The 15,701-nt window shown below is 42.5% G+C and overlaps 1 protein-coding gene across 2 annotated transcripts; it reads left to right on the top strand.

The window, feature by feature from the left end:
* Nucleotides 1-7,215: 7,215 nt before the first annotated feature.
* On the top strand, nt 7,216-12,469 carry LOC117839448 (protein NPGR2). Of its 2 annotated transcripts, none has more exons than XM_034719785.2 (6): nt 7,216-7,573; nt 8,195-8,484; nt 9,055-9,304; nt 9,506-10,719; nt 11,270-11,420; nt 11,723-12,469. In XM_034719785.2, exons 2-6 carry the CDS (start codon nt 8,236-8,238, stop codon nt 12,037-12,039), a joined length of 2,181 nt encoding a protein of 726 aa, XP_034575676.1. In that variant the 5' UTR covers nt 7,216-7,573; nt 8,195-8,235; the 3' UTR covers nt 12,040-12,469. The 2 variants fall into 2 exon arrangements, with proteins under 2 accessions (XP_034575676.1, XP_034575677.1); XM_034719786.2 differs by lacking the exon at nt 7,216-7,573 and adding an exon at nt 7,689-7,936.
* Nucleotides 12,470-15,701: the final 3,232 nt, after the last annotated feature.

The raw sequence follows: 15,701 nt of genomic DNA on the forward strand, positions 1-15,701 counted from the left end.
TTAACCTGTCCTGTGTCTATCTGTTGTAGCACCTGAAGTTGATGTAATTTTCGTGTATGCTTTTCTGCCCTTGGTATCTGGAAAGCTGGTGCCATGGTTGAAACTTTGGGGCCTTGCCCTTGTGCCTTTCCATGATAGGCAGTGGCATCTCCTCTCAGGATTCTGGTGCCTGTGCCATTATTGCTGACATGCTTTGCATTTGCTATGCTCAATTGCTCCTGCATTCTCTCAGTTGCTGCAATGGTCATGAGAGTTTGGATCCGATCCTGCTTGGAGTTCTCCATCTGGTGAAATGCATGCATGTGTGTGGTGCATGCTTACAAACTTTTGTGCATTGTGGGCTGCTCTCCACTGTTCTTAGTGGGTGATCCTTTCACTGTGTTTGCAAGCTGCCAGTGCCTTTGGCTGCTGTGATGGCCTGATAGGTCATTTGGGCATGTTGCACTGCCTGGCCCTGGCACAGCCTCTTGACCCCCTCTGTTTTTACCAGCAACATTGTTACCACATTGCTGGTGTTGCTGGTAGTGGTAACTGGTAAAAGAGGCCACTTTTCACAGTTTATCCTTTCTACTACTGGTGCATGGGCCTTGCCTCCTTTTCACTTGCCTTCCTGAGCTTTCTTTTTGAGTTGAATGACAATACTTTTGATTTGCTATTAGATCATCTCTTTCTGTACAAGGAGTGGAGAAAAAAAATACTGTAAAGATTGCTCTGCTAAAGTGCGAACCAGCAGGTGCTTACTTAAATGTTTTGCTTCTTTGCGATCTGCATAGTTTACTTCTGAATTCTGAAGCTACGGCGCAACTAGCACCGCACTGGTTTTACTTTCAGGGCATGGTTTTACCGTGTCGCGGACAAATCTTATTCCTTGTTCTTGGCAGGGGTAACGTCGATGCGTTTCATGTTTAAACTAGCTAGCACATCGACAGGGTCAGGTCGATGCGTTTCATATTTATAAACTAGTGAGCACATCATGTATCTGCCCGACAGAAGTACAAATTCTGACGAGTACAATTCATGTCCTGTCATTATTTTATCTCAAACAGTTTCTCTCTTGAAATGCTGTAGTGCCAAATACTACCAAATTCATTAGAATCTTTGCTGCAGGTTTTATTAAATCTGGCGATGAGACGACTCGGCCGTCAGCCCATGATACTGTTCACCTTTTTGGAATGGCAAAACTCTATGCAAGTCCTGTGAAACTACTGTGATAATTTAATATGAAGGACAGTAATCCCTTCACAGTGCTTGTCAGGCGAAATTAGTACTCCAGTAAAATAGAATGCCATTTTGAGTGGATGTGGCCGGACACAATTTTCGTCATTAAACTACCACCACGTACAGTAGAAAAAAAACATATAACATCGTTGAAATTTATCACTTTATGTTGATAGACATATATACAATCTTTGTACAGGAGCGAGCAGTATTACAAACTGAAATTTATCTTCCTTTTCACAAGAGCACTCTTAAGGAAGAGTTGTGCTGAAAGTTTAACGACATTCCTAGTTGCAACGCGATTGCAAGATGCGGCTCTTCCAATGTCGACGAGTATCCTAACTCTACTCAAACACATTGGTAGTCGCTGGGGGCCAGGAGCAGCAGTTGGTGGATTCTTGCTGACAGACGGATTTGGAGGCATCCATTGAGTGCATCAAGGTTCAAGGGATGCAAAAGACAAGGGTGGCTAAAAGTGCAGGTAAGAGTTGGAACTTGGCTATCATGTGTCTATCTTAAAAGCCTCAATGTGTACTTTGTTCTTGCAATATCAAGTTGGCCATATGATTGCCCTACCTTCACCTCAAACTTTCTATTTCCCAACACTATAAAAGATACAGATTCTCCAAGCATGTCTTGCTGCAAGATGTGCAAGAATCATTCAAGCACTATTGTTTGACTCATCTGTAGGAGCAGCACGAGTTCTCTAATTGTCTTCTCTGTAAGAGATACCCTTAAATGCTAGTGTTTAACCTGTTCTTGATTGTATCCTTGATTCCTGTACAAATTGAGACAGTAATTACCTGTTGGTACTTGCTGATCTGAGAGGTTTGGGAGGCCATGTTACGGGCGAATTTAACATAAGCCTGGGCCATATTCAGAAGCAGCAGCAGCAGCAGACTGTGCAGCATTTAGAACAAACATTCAGAGGTCCCCGCTGCCGCTTTTGCGCTTGATTAGAGGATGATCTCGTCTGACCATCTGGTCAGTCAGGTGTTGAATGGTTTACATAGCAGTAATTATGAAGGTTTGGGTGAACCCACCCAGGAACTGATTGGTGCTGTACACTCTGTACAGTGTGCATTGCAGTTTTAGCTTTGTTGAGGTCCCGAAAATCCATTACAGTGTGCATGGCATCTGTGGCCCTGAACCAGTCTCCAACATGTTTTTCCTTTGCTTTCTTTCTTTCTTGCATTTTCTCTGGTTCCCGATAATACGAATATAAGGCACATTTATGCTTTTCTTTAAAAACAATGGGTCCTGTATTCTGTAGATAAGAATAAAAGGCACACTAAAACACATTTTTTCCTCCCAAAATTCTTTACAAACAGTAGGAATCCTGAATGTGCATGATTAGCCTTGATCTTTTGGGACTATGACTGTATGGCATGTACACGAATCGCAGCAACCTCTACCGCCCTCCTGCATTGATGAAGAGCCAAGATGCCCTGCCAGGAAATGGTGCAGGCACAATAAGCACTAGCAGCAGGAGTACCGAATACGTGATGTACTGATAAGAGAACCTCTGGTTTCTTGCTCCAAGAAACAGCGTACTGCTCACTCTGGCCTAATATGTCCCCTGCCGCATCAAGTTTTTACAGCCACGCAGCAAGCAGCAGGCGCTGCTCTTTGTTATCTGAAGAATCAACACGAGAATTAACCATGGGTGTGTTCTCATTTGTCACGATCTCATCTCGCCAAGACTGTAAACTGAAAAGCCGTCAATAGCATCAGGAAGATCGACGAGGTAACAGGGCACCGGCCGGCCGGCCGGTGCAACGAAGCATCTTCCATGGCCTAGGGCTATTCCATCTTCCATGGCCCTGTTGCGACAGTGCGAGTGCAACGAATGACCGGCCATCTTCAATAAGTGCATAAGTGGTGTGTGGTGTGCCATCAAGAGATATACTTGCTGTACTTTTTGTTATTTCTTTTAGGTCCTGTTTGGTTACCCTGGATTAAACTTTAGTCAATCCATTTTGACCCCTTTTAGTCCTAAAGTGCTAAACATGTGGACTAAAATGTGGACTAAATCATTTAGTCCTCTAGTCCAAGTGAAGTGGACTAAAGTGTACTAAAAGTCCTGGAAGATACCCTTACCTCTCATTTACTGCCCATCCCACCCGTCCCGAACCCTTCCTCCCCGCCTGCATCCGCCTCGCTCAGTCGTACCGCCCCATCGCTCAGTCGTACCGCCCCATCGGCCATGTCGGAGCTCGGCCGACCCCCAGCCGCCGCCCACCGCGCCTCGCCGCCCTCTCCCTCCCCCCCCCCCTCTCTCCCTGTAGCCTACGCCGTGCCCCCCCAGCCGTCGCCCGCCGTGCCTCGCCTCCCTCCCTCCCTTCAGCCCGCGCCACGCCCCCTGCCCATGCCTTGCCTCGCCTCCCTCCCTTTCTTCCTGCCCGGGGTTCAAGCACCGGAGTTGAAGAAGCTCTAGCTGGGAGGTGGCGGGGTGCGAGAGGAAGGGAAACGGGAGGGTACATCGTGAATGATTAAGATATTATTATTTTTGTCCATTTGCATTAATGAACTTTAGTTCGTGGATCCAAACAGGATAATGACATGGACTAAACTTTAGTCATGAACTAAAGGAACCAAACAAGAGTTAGTGGAGGAACCAAACAAGAGTTAGCGGGTGTCGAGTGAGCGACAGGAGCGCTACGGCCGGTGCAAGGCCAGTACACGGCCATTCATTGCTTCATTTGCTGCGCTGCCTGCTTGTCCTCACAGCTTTGTGTGTAGGCGTCGATCAATCATCACGGACTGGGCAGCGTTTAGTGCTTGGGCGTGGAAGGGTGTGAGATCCTCCTTCCTCTCCCTAGAGGACCGAGAACGGGAGAGAATCTGAACAATGGTCGGTGCCTTCAGCGCCTGAAACGATCCAAGTTTACAGCACATGATGAAATCTATAAGGATTAACATGAACTTTTTGATAGAGAAAAAAACATGGGGAACAATCCAAGTTCTCTTGCTCCAAACAAACACGAACCCTGTGATAATTCTGTGTTAGCAATTGTGATTAAATGGTAATATGTGGTTAATCGGTGATTCGGTGGATGAAAGTTGGAGGTGCTTTCTGAAAAAAAAATGGAGGCCGACAAGTCAGTAAATGGCCAGCTGCTTAGGCTGACCTGAATGTAACTGGCAAGATGCAGTCGTGCTTGGCCCGGCTTTTCGAGGTTCGGGCCATTGATTTTCGGCCCATACAGGGCGACTGTTCATTCATTCACTATCTCTCCTCTGTGGGTGGGCTCCAGAAATCCAGTGACGATACGGCCCAACATCGCCGCTGGTCGCCGCAGGCAGCCGCAGAGAGAAAGTCGTCAGGCAGCAGGGCCACAGCCCAGTGACCACATAGCTTCGCCGTGTGGGCCACAGCCCAGTGACCACGTAATATCCACTATTCCACTATCCTCCGAGTAGGAGTGTGCAGACGAGTCGAGACGCATACACGTGCACGTGCGACAATTTTGACGCTATCTTCTTCCTTCTACCACGTCACGTATATGGACATATGGTACAAGTATGATTTCCAATTCAAACTCAAAGTAAAATATGTCTTTTTTTCTCTTTGCAAGGAATATTCTAATTGCGTTGCGAAAAACTAAAATCTGAGTGGCGCTGCGCCGCTGTCATCTGAATTTGCATCCCTCTTGTTCTTCTTCTTGGGTTAGCAGGTTGGTCTCATTTTCATATATATTTTTTACTATCGGCAGAGAAATGGACGGCACGTGCTTTTCTGTTCGAACATGTTCGCAAAAGATAATTACCGTCCTTGGGTTCATTTTGAGCGAATAGACGGTAACTTTGTGTTGTTATTGTTTTTACTTCACTTCTCACGTACCGAACGAAATTGTAGAAAGCCAAAGGTTGCGGAAGAGTGTAGCACAAACAGCTTTTACACTCACTGAGACAACGTCTTTACCTAATTGCGATAAGATCCATATAAAAACTCGTGTCCCAAAAAGGCATTAAACCCTTCCCCAAGGCACCCCTTTGCTTTTAGCTCCACTTTTACCGTAGCCACCACCCACAAGGTGTTCGGACAGCCAAGCAACATGATCGGGTGTGTCAGTTTCTTCAGCTTCTTGAGAGCAAGGTGTCAGTTGAGGAGTTGAACAACACAGTAGCTGTCAGCTCACGGCACAGCTGGACAGCTGAGTGGCCCCTGTCCCATACTCGTAGAAAAGATCATGTGGAGTAAAGAAAGAACAGGGAGTTTTATACAAAAGATTGCAGCTGCTTTTGTAGGTGGTGGCATCAGGACCCTCCGATCCCGTTGTGGACGACAGCGAGAGGCTGAGGATTTGGGGCAGGGGCACACGCCATGATTTCTGAGTTCGTAAAGCTCACCACGCGCCTGGGGATAATATGATTGCGCGGCCGGCTGGAGCTGGCCATCAATTTGTAGGCCTGCCACCGGGTGGTATTCATCCCGCTTCCAAGATCCACGCTCACTTTAAATGGAGTATGACTAGAAAATTATATACCCATTAGAAATGAAGAAGGTAGAGTATAAGGAGGGTATAATTTATTCATTAGATTTAGATATGTATATATATATATTACAAAGTTAATTATTCATTGGATATGAGTGGGATTGGGGATGATAAGGAGTAGATAATAATTTTTTTATACCTGTAGATAATAATTATTTGGATTTGGGTGTGAACAAAAGTAGGGTTTGCCCATACCCTCTCCAGTGAAATTTGTTTACGCTGAGGTGGTGTCCAGCAAAAGTGTTCCATGGAGATCTGTTTGCTTTGATGGGGACGCAATGCAGTTTGAATTCTAAGAATCTCTAAGATTCTTCGGTAGAAATGGCGTGCAAGAATACAATATTCGTCGGTGTCGACAAGTTGGGAGAAAATGCCGGCATCCAGCTCCTCCAAAGCTACTTCGAGAATTACTTAAAAGAAAGAACTAGAGCTCACCAAAAGGGACCAATCCTCCTCAGCCATCTTTCATCAATTTGACAAAACCCCCTTTTTTTTATTTCTGTGGGAACATGAAAAGAGTTATATTCTTGTTTATTGGTTCGATCTTTTTGTCTATTGCTATCTTCAAATATTGACCCTCGTCATAGTATGTCAAAGGAAAAACCATACGAAGTTATGAATACATTTTGAAACCTAGGTTTTTCCCCTAGACTCGTATGGAAGCCAAACTATTCCTATCAAATTCATTATTGTAATATTGTATTTTTCTTGAAAAAATATATTGCTCTATTTTAGAACAAGGTCTTGAAAAGTTGAATCCATGCTTGTCATAATTATCCACATGTCCATACTCGAACAAATTGTACTAAAAATTTCTCAACACATACCAAAACATCAATGCTTTTAGATATGAGGATGAAAAATTCTAGATAGTTGAAAAGATGTTGTAGCTAGGGGGAACTCGAAGCATGTTTCCAACCCTAGGAGAACTTGTGGAAATATGTTCTGAAAGGGTCTGTTCGCTTCAGCTTATAAGCCGGCTGAAAAGCTGAAACGGCTGATTTGTTATGAGAGAAAAACATCGTTTGGTGATTGATAAGCCAGCTGAATAAGCTGAAGCGAAACACGCCCAAAATATGTGTAAAGTTCTCGCATGCCCATACTTGAAAAAAAAAACTACATGCAACATTGGCAGTACACATGGAGACTTGTGAATTTGTGATATGAGAACCATGTGTCCATTTATGACCACAAACACCTTCATACTTGGTGATCGGAAATAAGTCCTTCCATAATCGTATTGTTATTTTCACAAACCTCGCGTTGTTATACTACTTATACTGTTTGGCCTATTTTCCAAATGGAGCCCTAAACTTCTGAACGGTAAAAACTAGCGGCAGAATCACTCTAGCAGGAAAAAAATCTGTAAATTTCATGTTAAATTATTCAAATCATGAGGATACATCTGAAATAAACACCGTTTACCTGACAGAGGACCGCATATCCTTTGGACCCGGGTCGTCGTTACGACTACGACGCATTCTTTCCAACTACCCCCACCTACTTCTTCTAAATACAAAGAACATCGACCTGGCACAGTTCAAACCAAGATTTCTCTACCCCGTCCTCCGCCGCTTCTTGCATTGCGCATCCGGCTCAGGATTTCGAACGGCCTCCAAATCCCTCTTCACCTCACCCTTCCAGAAAGTCCCCTCCCGATCCGACCGCGGTGCCTGCGTCCGTATCCCCACGTCTCCGGCACTCTGCTGTGCTTGCGAACCCCGGTTGGTCCCAATTGGTGAGAAACGCCGGATCGAATTGGAGGCCGGCGCCGGCTGGTTGCAGGATTCGATTCTTGGCGGCTGCTTGAGCGCTTGACGGAGCTTGGCGAGCTGGGCTTTCTCTAGGTGGGAAAGGTGAGCGACTTGACGGGTTCTTTAACTGATTTTGCGGTTTATTTTAGCCTTGCCTGGCTGGCTCTTTCGCTACTTTTCCCCTTTCGCTTTATTCTTTGCAATATTTGATTCACCCTTTTGCTTTCCTTTGTTTTCCTTGTGTCTCTTGGGTTTTAAAGACACGGAGCGGTTGCGAAGTCTAACTCTTGCATTCAGTTGGGGAATTGGATAGGTCGGGGGTGGATAGGCTTTGTCGGTAGGTCCTTTCCGGGGAAAATTCCATTAAGTTTCTTGGAATAAATGAGGATTTACGACCCGTAGATTCCGTGTTTCGTAAACTGCTGATGTGGAGACTGATTATCTTCTCGTTCTTCGTCGTCATGGGTAAGCTGGTTCGTCTTGGTGGCTATTGATGCGATGTTTGAGTTTGGTAAAGTTCTCTTGGTTTTTCTTAAACCACTGAGCCCATGTCGCAAACTCGCAAGTGTGTATCGATGTGTTTTGTGCTGAATTGGGTGCGAGTTTGCTATCTATTTGTTTGCTCATGGGTTTGTTGTAGATGAAAAGACTGATCTTTGATGTGATTGTTGCGGTTAGCTACCAGAAAATGGCCACTAATCTTGTATACTTTATGATTGGTAGGTAATTTGAAGGGGGGATGGGGCCAGAAATGATAGAGCAGGATGGAGGGTAGGAAGAGGAGGGGAAGATTCAGGAATTCTGTCAGGCGGATGGCGATGGAGTGCCTGTGCTCCGGTGAGCAGCTGAAGGGGGCTGATGAGACCGTCCGGTCATCTGATTCTACAATCACGAAAGATTTTTCGGCCAGTGGGTACTCTTCTCGAAATGGAGAGATTGAGCAGTACCTTGATAATGGCAACATAGAGGAAGCTGAGTTGTCGCTCCGGGAAGGCATTTGCTTAAACTATGAGGTAGGTGTTTCCTTTTGTGAAAGTAATTCTGTTCTGGCACTAAGGGGAGCTGAGAAACTTGCTGCCCGTGATTGGGTAGGTAACGCCTCAATTTCAAGCATCTGCCTCGTTTCTTGTGTGTATCTATATTGTGCTTCCCTGCAAAGAATTTTATTGTGAAAGCCAGTATGATTCTTAGTTAAGTGACCACTGTGTATCTTTTGTCATGTTATCCTTGTGAAGGTTGTTGCATATAAACAAAATCCACCTGCGTCCTGAATTTAATTGTTTTTCTGAAGCTAACTGAATACAGGAATGTTTATCTTTCTTCCACTAACATTGGTTCACTACCTCCTGCTGTTTAACAGTTTATTTGTGTTGTCCTTTTTTTATGTGTATATTATACAAAAAAGTTCCTTTTGTATACAACAATATTTAAAGGCTAAATTCTTTCTAATTCAGAAAGAACTGATTATTTTATTACTCCCATTTCTCTTTCTTTGATTTGGTCATTTTATTGCTGTTATACATTTTCAGAATTATATTTGGACCTAGCTGTTTCTAGCATGACTAACAAAACCTGCTAAACAGGAAGCAAGGGCGTTGCTAGGAAGGCTAGAATATCAGCGGGGCCATGTAGAAGCTGCACTCCGTGTCTTTGATGGGATAGACATATCTGCATTAGTCCCTAAGATGAAAATCTCAATTGCTAGAAAAGCAGATCGTCGAAAGACTCATTCACAGTGGGATTCTCCACCAATGCCCTTGCATGCTGTCAGCCTTCTCATGGAGGCCATATATCTCAAAGCAAGAGCGCTTCACGATCTTGGAAAATACAAAGGTAAGCTGCATCTCGCTATCAGTCGCACAACAGGTTTGTGAATCATTGGCTTGCGCGTGAGTGCTTTGTGTTGTGGTATATTGTATTAGAAAAAAAAGGACTGTGCTTCTTCTGTGTCCCTCTTTTCTTTTGGCATTTCAATTGTAACGAAGGTATGCATGAGGCTAGTGTAAATTTAATTCATTATTTTTGATTTTACAGAAGCTGCACAAGAATGTAGAATGATATTGGATATTGTGGAAGCAGCAATACCTGAGGGCTTGCCAGCAGGCTTTGGAAAAGGTTGTAAATTGAATGAAATAATATGCAAGGCTGTAGAGTTGCTCCCTGAGCTGTGGAAATCAGGGGGGTTTTCACTTGAAGCCATTTCTTCATATAGGAGGTCGCTTCTCAATAATTGGAATCTTGATGGAGAGACTGTAGCAAGGATACAGAAGAAATTTGCTGTTTTTCTCTTATATAGTGGCTGTGAAGCACGCCCTCCAAATCTTCATTCTCAGTTGGATGGTTCATTTGTACCTCGCAATAATATGGAAGAGGCTATTCTTCTCTTGATGATTCTATTGAGGAAGTTCAATCTGAAGAGGATTGAGCGGGATCCCTCTGTGATGCATCACCTTACTTTTGCACTGTCCATGTCAGGGCAGCTAATTCCATTGGCTGGACAATTTGAAGAACTGTTACCTGATGTGTTAGACAAAAGAGAATGGTTATATAATGTTGCATTGTGTTACTTAGCAGAAGAAGATGATCTCAGTGCCCTGAATCTACTCAAACAAATACTGAAATCTGGAGATGATTCTGATTGTCTCAAAGAACTTCTCCTAGCTTCAAAGGCTTGTGTTGAGATAAGTGCTTATACTGAAGGTGCTTCCTATGCACGGAGAGCCATTGCCAATATGCAGGGAGGGTGTGAACAAATGTCGGGAGTCGCAGACCTATTGCTTGGTGTTATGCTTTCTAATCAAGCTAGAAGTGCCATATCTGCTACAGATAGAGCTTCTTGGCAGTGTGAAGCTCTGGAAATGCTTGGGAACGCTGAAAAGAAGATTCACGGGAAAGATTCTAGGGTATTGTACAGTCTCAGCCTTGAAAATGCTGAGCAGAGGAAATTAGAATCTGCTTCTTTTTATGCAAAGGAGCTGGTGGAACTTGAGGCTGGATCAGAGTTGAGGAGTTGGGTTCTTTTAGCTCGAATTTTGAGTGCTCAGAAGCAGTTTGCTGATGCTGAAACAGTTGTTGATGCTGCTTTAGATCAGACTGGGAAATGGAGTCAAGGAGATCTATTGCGAACCAAAGCCAGAATTCAGGCTGCACAGGGGCAATTCAGAGATGCAGTTGAGACCTATACCCAACTTCTTGCTATCATCCAGTTTAGAACAAAAAGTGTAACTGCTGGGATTTGCTTGGCCAAGGTACCTTGAAACTTCTTTTTTTTGGAAACATGGCAGCTGTAATCACACTTTCTTGCTAATATGCCACATAAACTCAAATTACAACAAAAGGTGAAATTTCCTTATTGCTGTTCTATCAAATGTCTGGTAGCATCTTCTGGTCGAAGCAGTATGCATTATATAGTGATGTGAAGACATACAGATTCAATTATTGAATACTAATTCAGTTTCAATATTCATGAACAGAGCGTAGTTCTTTTTATGTTTTGTTTGTTGCACACTTACTCTAATATCCTTTTCTTTTCTGGCCACATTAGATTTACATTAACCAAAATCAACAATAAACATAGGGTTATCGCTGCAGTCGATTTTTTATCATAAGTTTTTATCTCTATCATGAATTTAATTGCATTTATGCTATACTACTGAGCACTTTTGCTGAAGTTAGTAAAGAGCTCCTACCTGCTGACCTCTTAGCTTTCCATGCTGGTTGTTGTACCCATAGCACAGTAGCAATTAGGTTCTCAGTTGGTCACCATTGTCTCTGATACTCTTATATTGCTTTCGACAGGGCAAGAAGGATGATAATGGCCTGGAAATAGAGATCTGGTATGATATAGCTCTCTTGTACCTAGGTATGGCACAGTGGAGGGATGCAGAGATTTGTGTATTGAAGATGAGATCCATCAGTCCTTATTCTGCATTGGCTTGGCATGCTACAGGTGATTCCTGTTCACTTCTTTTAAATATCACAAAAATTTTAATTGCTGCATTTTCATTTTGGCTCCATTGAGACCTTGATGATTAAAAAGTTGACATGCCTAATCAATTATCCAATCTTTTCCAACCATATACACCTATTCATAATCTCTCTGTTTAATATTTATAAAAGCCATTAACTCATAGATTGTTAATATTTTGGTTTTCCAAATTATTAGATTGTGTGTGATTTGGTATCAAGTGGACAACTTTTTACCCCCTGGGTGCTTCCTTTCATATTGTTCACAAAATTATTCATTTCCAGGGAAAATATATGAAGCAAAAGGTCTTACAAAAGAAACTTTGGGAGCTTTTTTCAGAGCATTAGACCTTGATCCTAAACATGTCCCAAGTTTGATATCGATTGCCACCGTCCTACGACAATTTGGTGACAGGCCATTGCCTTCTGTTCGGTGCTTCCTGACTGATGCATTGCAACTGGATAGAACTAATCATGTTGCATGGTTCAATCTTGGCCTGCTTTACAAAGAGGAAGGTGGCAGGTCAGCAGTTGAAGCTGCTGAATGCTTTCAAGCTGCTGCTTTTCTTGAAGAAACAGCACCTGTAGAGCCTTTCAGATGACAGATACATGTACAGGGGCTATAGATGTAAGCTGCTGTATGTATTTTTTTATATATTTCTCTTATACTGATGAAATATGGGATTACAGAGTCCCAGAAACGATCTTCAGGAAATCATAGCATTAAAAACTGTTGGAAAAATTTTTGTTTAACAATTCAATCTATAGTTCCAATTTGTGTCTATGTAGCAACAAGAAAGACGATGCTCTTCAACCTTGTGATATACAGATTGACGACCAGTACAGAGTGTCGGTGTATCTTAAGCAAAATGCTTTCACATATGAAGTATTCAGACTACACTGTTCGTTTATTGAGAAATTAAAGAAGATAAAAGATGTTTTGGGGTCCTTCATAGTTCAGTTCAGTATTTACTATCAACTGTAACCTTCGTTGCATATCAATTATGGATTATAAGTTTTTTATGGTCTGTATATTTCCTGACATCTCCTGTAAAAATAACTGACCCTGCATGATAGTGCCAAATACTTCTGAGTACACATTGCACATACTTTGTGGGGCATCGTTGGTATGAGGCCTCCTCAGTTCCTCTCCTCAATGGAAGGCCCTTTATTGCTGTCAACTTGTCATGTTGCAGCTTAGCTAGTTGCGTCAATTAATGTGGCAGATATTGGTCTCTGTTCAGCACTAATGAGATGGTATGCCAGCAACGGAAATTAAATCATGTCACTATCTTCTGGTCTGGTTTTGTCCAAGTCTGAAGGACAAATGCTGGTATGTGTTCTTTTCAACCAATCTAGCAAATGATGAAATCAAAGGATTCCTGCTCATGTTTGTCTGTCCAGTAAGGGGCCTATGTTCCCATGCTCTGCCATGCCTTCATCTTTATAAGTCTTTGCACTAAATTTTTTAGGGTTATCCATGCAGAGGGTTAACTATGCACTTAAGTGTTAAATACAGTTGTCTAAAAAATTGTTGGTTACTTATTTAGCACTTGTTTGAGAACCTTTTGCCTTCTTTACTACTACTGTTCAGATGATCCTCCAGTGAATTTTAGAGGAAGGACACCTGTGGTCAGTGGTGGAGCTTGAGCCCCATACCAGAGGGGGCCAGTGGTAAATAAACAAGAGAATTAAGCTGCAATCTAATGTGTCAAACATTAGCTTCATATACTTGGAGATGCAAAATGTCAGGAGGGGGCCACTGCCCACCTTGGCCTGTACAAAGCTCCGCCCCTGCCTTTGGTGTCTAGCAGGAGCCAGGGGTTTGGCGCAGCTTGAGGCTGCAAACCCCTGAGGTCTTTTTGGTAGTGCGTTTGGTAGCATTTTGGTTGTGGGTGTTAGTCTTTTTCTGGTGCTAAGGTAATATGTTCTGGTGTGGTGCGGGTGTGTAGTGTCTTGTAAATATTTTGTTCTTCTTATTAATGCAAATTTGAGAAGAAAAAAAAGCTTAACCACAAGATCTGAAAATATTTGATCCTCCAATCAATTTTAGCCCTGATTCATCATATGACTTGATCCTGGCATTCTCTATTGTTTCCAATTTACTGTATTATATAACAGTACAAGTGTACAACCTGTACATGTGCTTTTTTTAGATCCAGTGAGCTTTTAACCGTCCAATCTCATTTGCCATTCGTTTATTGTCCAATTGACTTGAGTTGTTTGACTGTACAGGTGAACATCTGGAAAGTTCCACCATAGAAACCTTGAGTTGTAATTATCGAATAGGAAGTCATAGGTAGGATGTAAACAGTGTTCTCAATGCTTCAAGCATTAAGGTTTTTCGCCAACCTTGTTCCTTGAATTCTTGGTAAAGGCATTGTGATCTTGTGTTTAACTGTCCAATCAATCCTCATGGGTGTTCCTTGTTCAGTCTTCAGTGTTGCAAATATGAGTCATATGCTATGTATCCAATGTTTGTGCCAAATTCTAATGCCATGGATCAGCAAAATTCTAATGTTGTATCCAATCTAGTGGCTTAACATCGGTAGAATTAGTGCCGTACTCATATGTTATTTGGATGTTTGTTGATGCTAGGTGTTGGTACTTGGTAGGCTAGTAACTCAGATTTTATCATATGATTTATTTACGGTTATGAGGCATGAGTCCATGTTGTAATGATCTATGAAGCTCCGGTTTTGCAGTATATTGTTCATCTTCTACTTGATGTTATTGCTTGGAAGTTGGAGTAGTATTTTCTAGTTACTCCACGTAGGAGTAGTTCACGTCTCCTGTCATTGTGTTGTCAGATTGCCACTACTTTTGGTTCCTACAGACTACAGTGTTCTCATGTTATGTTGCAGTTGCAGATGCTCAGTATAACCAGTGTTAACTAGTGCACAACCTTTGCTTGCTTAGTTGCAGACCAACGATGAGAATAACTCTATGGCCCTTTTTCGTATAAATGGCAACCTATTTTGTGACTTGAGCATAAAATACCTTCCTGAAGCTTTGTGATTTAATCGTAAAATACCTTTATCTAATAATTTTTTTTGACTTAGGACAAAACCAAAATACCTTACGTTTTTCTGAAGCGAAATATATTACGTTTTTCTGAAGCGAAATATATTACGTTTTAGAATGGAAGGAGTATATACTACGAACCTTACGTTTTTCTAAAGCGAAATATCTTACATTTTAGAATGGAAGGAGTATATACTACGAACAAGATGCACATTTACTATTGTTCCCAGTTTTACTCTATCATATTCAAACGGCAATTATGAATCGTTTTGGCATAATTCTTATATCAAAGAACTGCATCGATTTTATGGCATGTTTTTTACAATTAGCTGTGTCGATGCAAGGTTCTTCAACAAATTAACATCGGCAACGGTAAATAAGAATGCAGGTTCAAATCCACTACAAATGCAAGGTTCATCGGGGGCTCCTATATATCTACCGGAAGATGGTTAAGTGATTGAACTATAAAATTCAGCAAGGCTTAGCTTCATATTTCCATTCCAAAGTCACCGAGGTTCAACTGATGATGGTCCATTCAATATTTTCAACGGATAAAAAAAATTAACCAACATTTTTTTTGAAAAAGTCGAACCTATATTTTTTAGAAATATTGAACCTCAACATTTTTCAAGAAATCTCGAAAAAAGTTGAACCAACGTCTTTTTAAGAAAAGTTGATCCAACATTTTTTTTTGAAAAATTTGTTTCAAGATTTTTTTAAAAAAATATTCAACTTTTTTTCCGCACCTTCTTCACCGGCTCCTCCCAGGCGGGATACTTAACGCGTTAGCGGCGTCGGCGAACCCGCGCGGGGGATCGCGAGGGTGGCGGTGCAGGATGGCACGTCGAGCGAGCCACGACAGGGCCAACGCCGGGCGGCGTGGCAGCAGGCCGCGGCATCGTGGAGGTGGTGCGGGCCCCGCTCGGGGGCGGCGGCGCAGGAGGCATCAACAAGAGCTAGCGCACGATGGAAGGTAGCAACAGAAGTTAGAGTTTGATGTAGATCTGACGGACCTTAATTTTTTACACAGATCTCAAACATTAGAATTTTACTAACCCTTTCCACCTTTCGGAAGATGGATAGGATTTCTAAGGTTCATCTGACTTGAAGAATCAAAGCGAGTTCAATTTGAAAAATCTCTTCAGAAACATTCAGACTATCCGTGAGCCCAGTGACCTTTCGGCCCAACGTCGAGACCAATCAGCCCTCCCCACCCAAGCAACACTTTAACTAATGTACT

Source organism: Setaria viridis, chromosome 9, assembly GCF_005286985.2.
Source record: "Setaria viridis chromosome 9, Setaria_viridis_v4.0, whole genome shotgun sequence".
NCBI classification, from domain to species: domain Eukaryota; kingdom Viridiplantae; phylum Streptophyta; class Magnoliopsida; order Poales; family Poaceae; genus Setaria; species Setaria viridis.

What these genes read in the sequence shown, in the direction of transcription:
- LOC117839448 (XM_034719785.2), top strand. Translation starts at nt 8,236, where the DNA reads ATGGAGGGTAGGAAGAGGAGGGGAAGATTCAGGAATTCTGTCAGGCGG. An exon ending in GCATTTGCTTAAACTATGAG is followed by an intron (nt 8,485 to 9,054) that starts GTAGGTGTTTCC and finishes CCTGCTAAACAG; the next exon opens with GAAGCAAGGGCGTTGCTAGG. An exon ending in CTGGGATTTGCTTGGCCAAG is followed by an intron (nt 10,720 to 11,269) that starts GTACCTTGAAAC and finishes TGCTTTCGACAG; the next exon opens with GGCAAGAAGGATGATAATGG.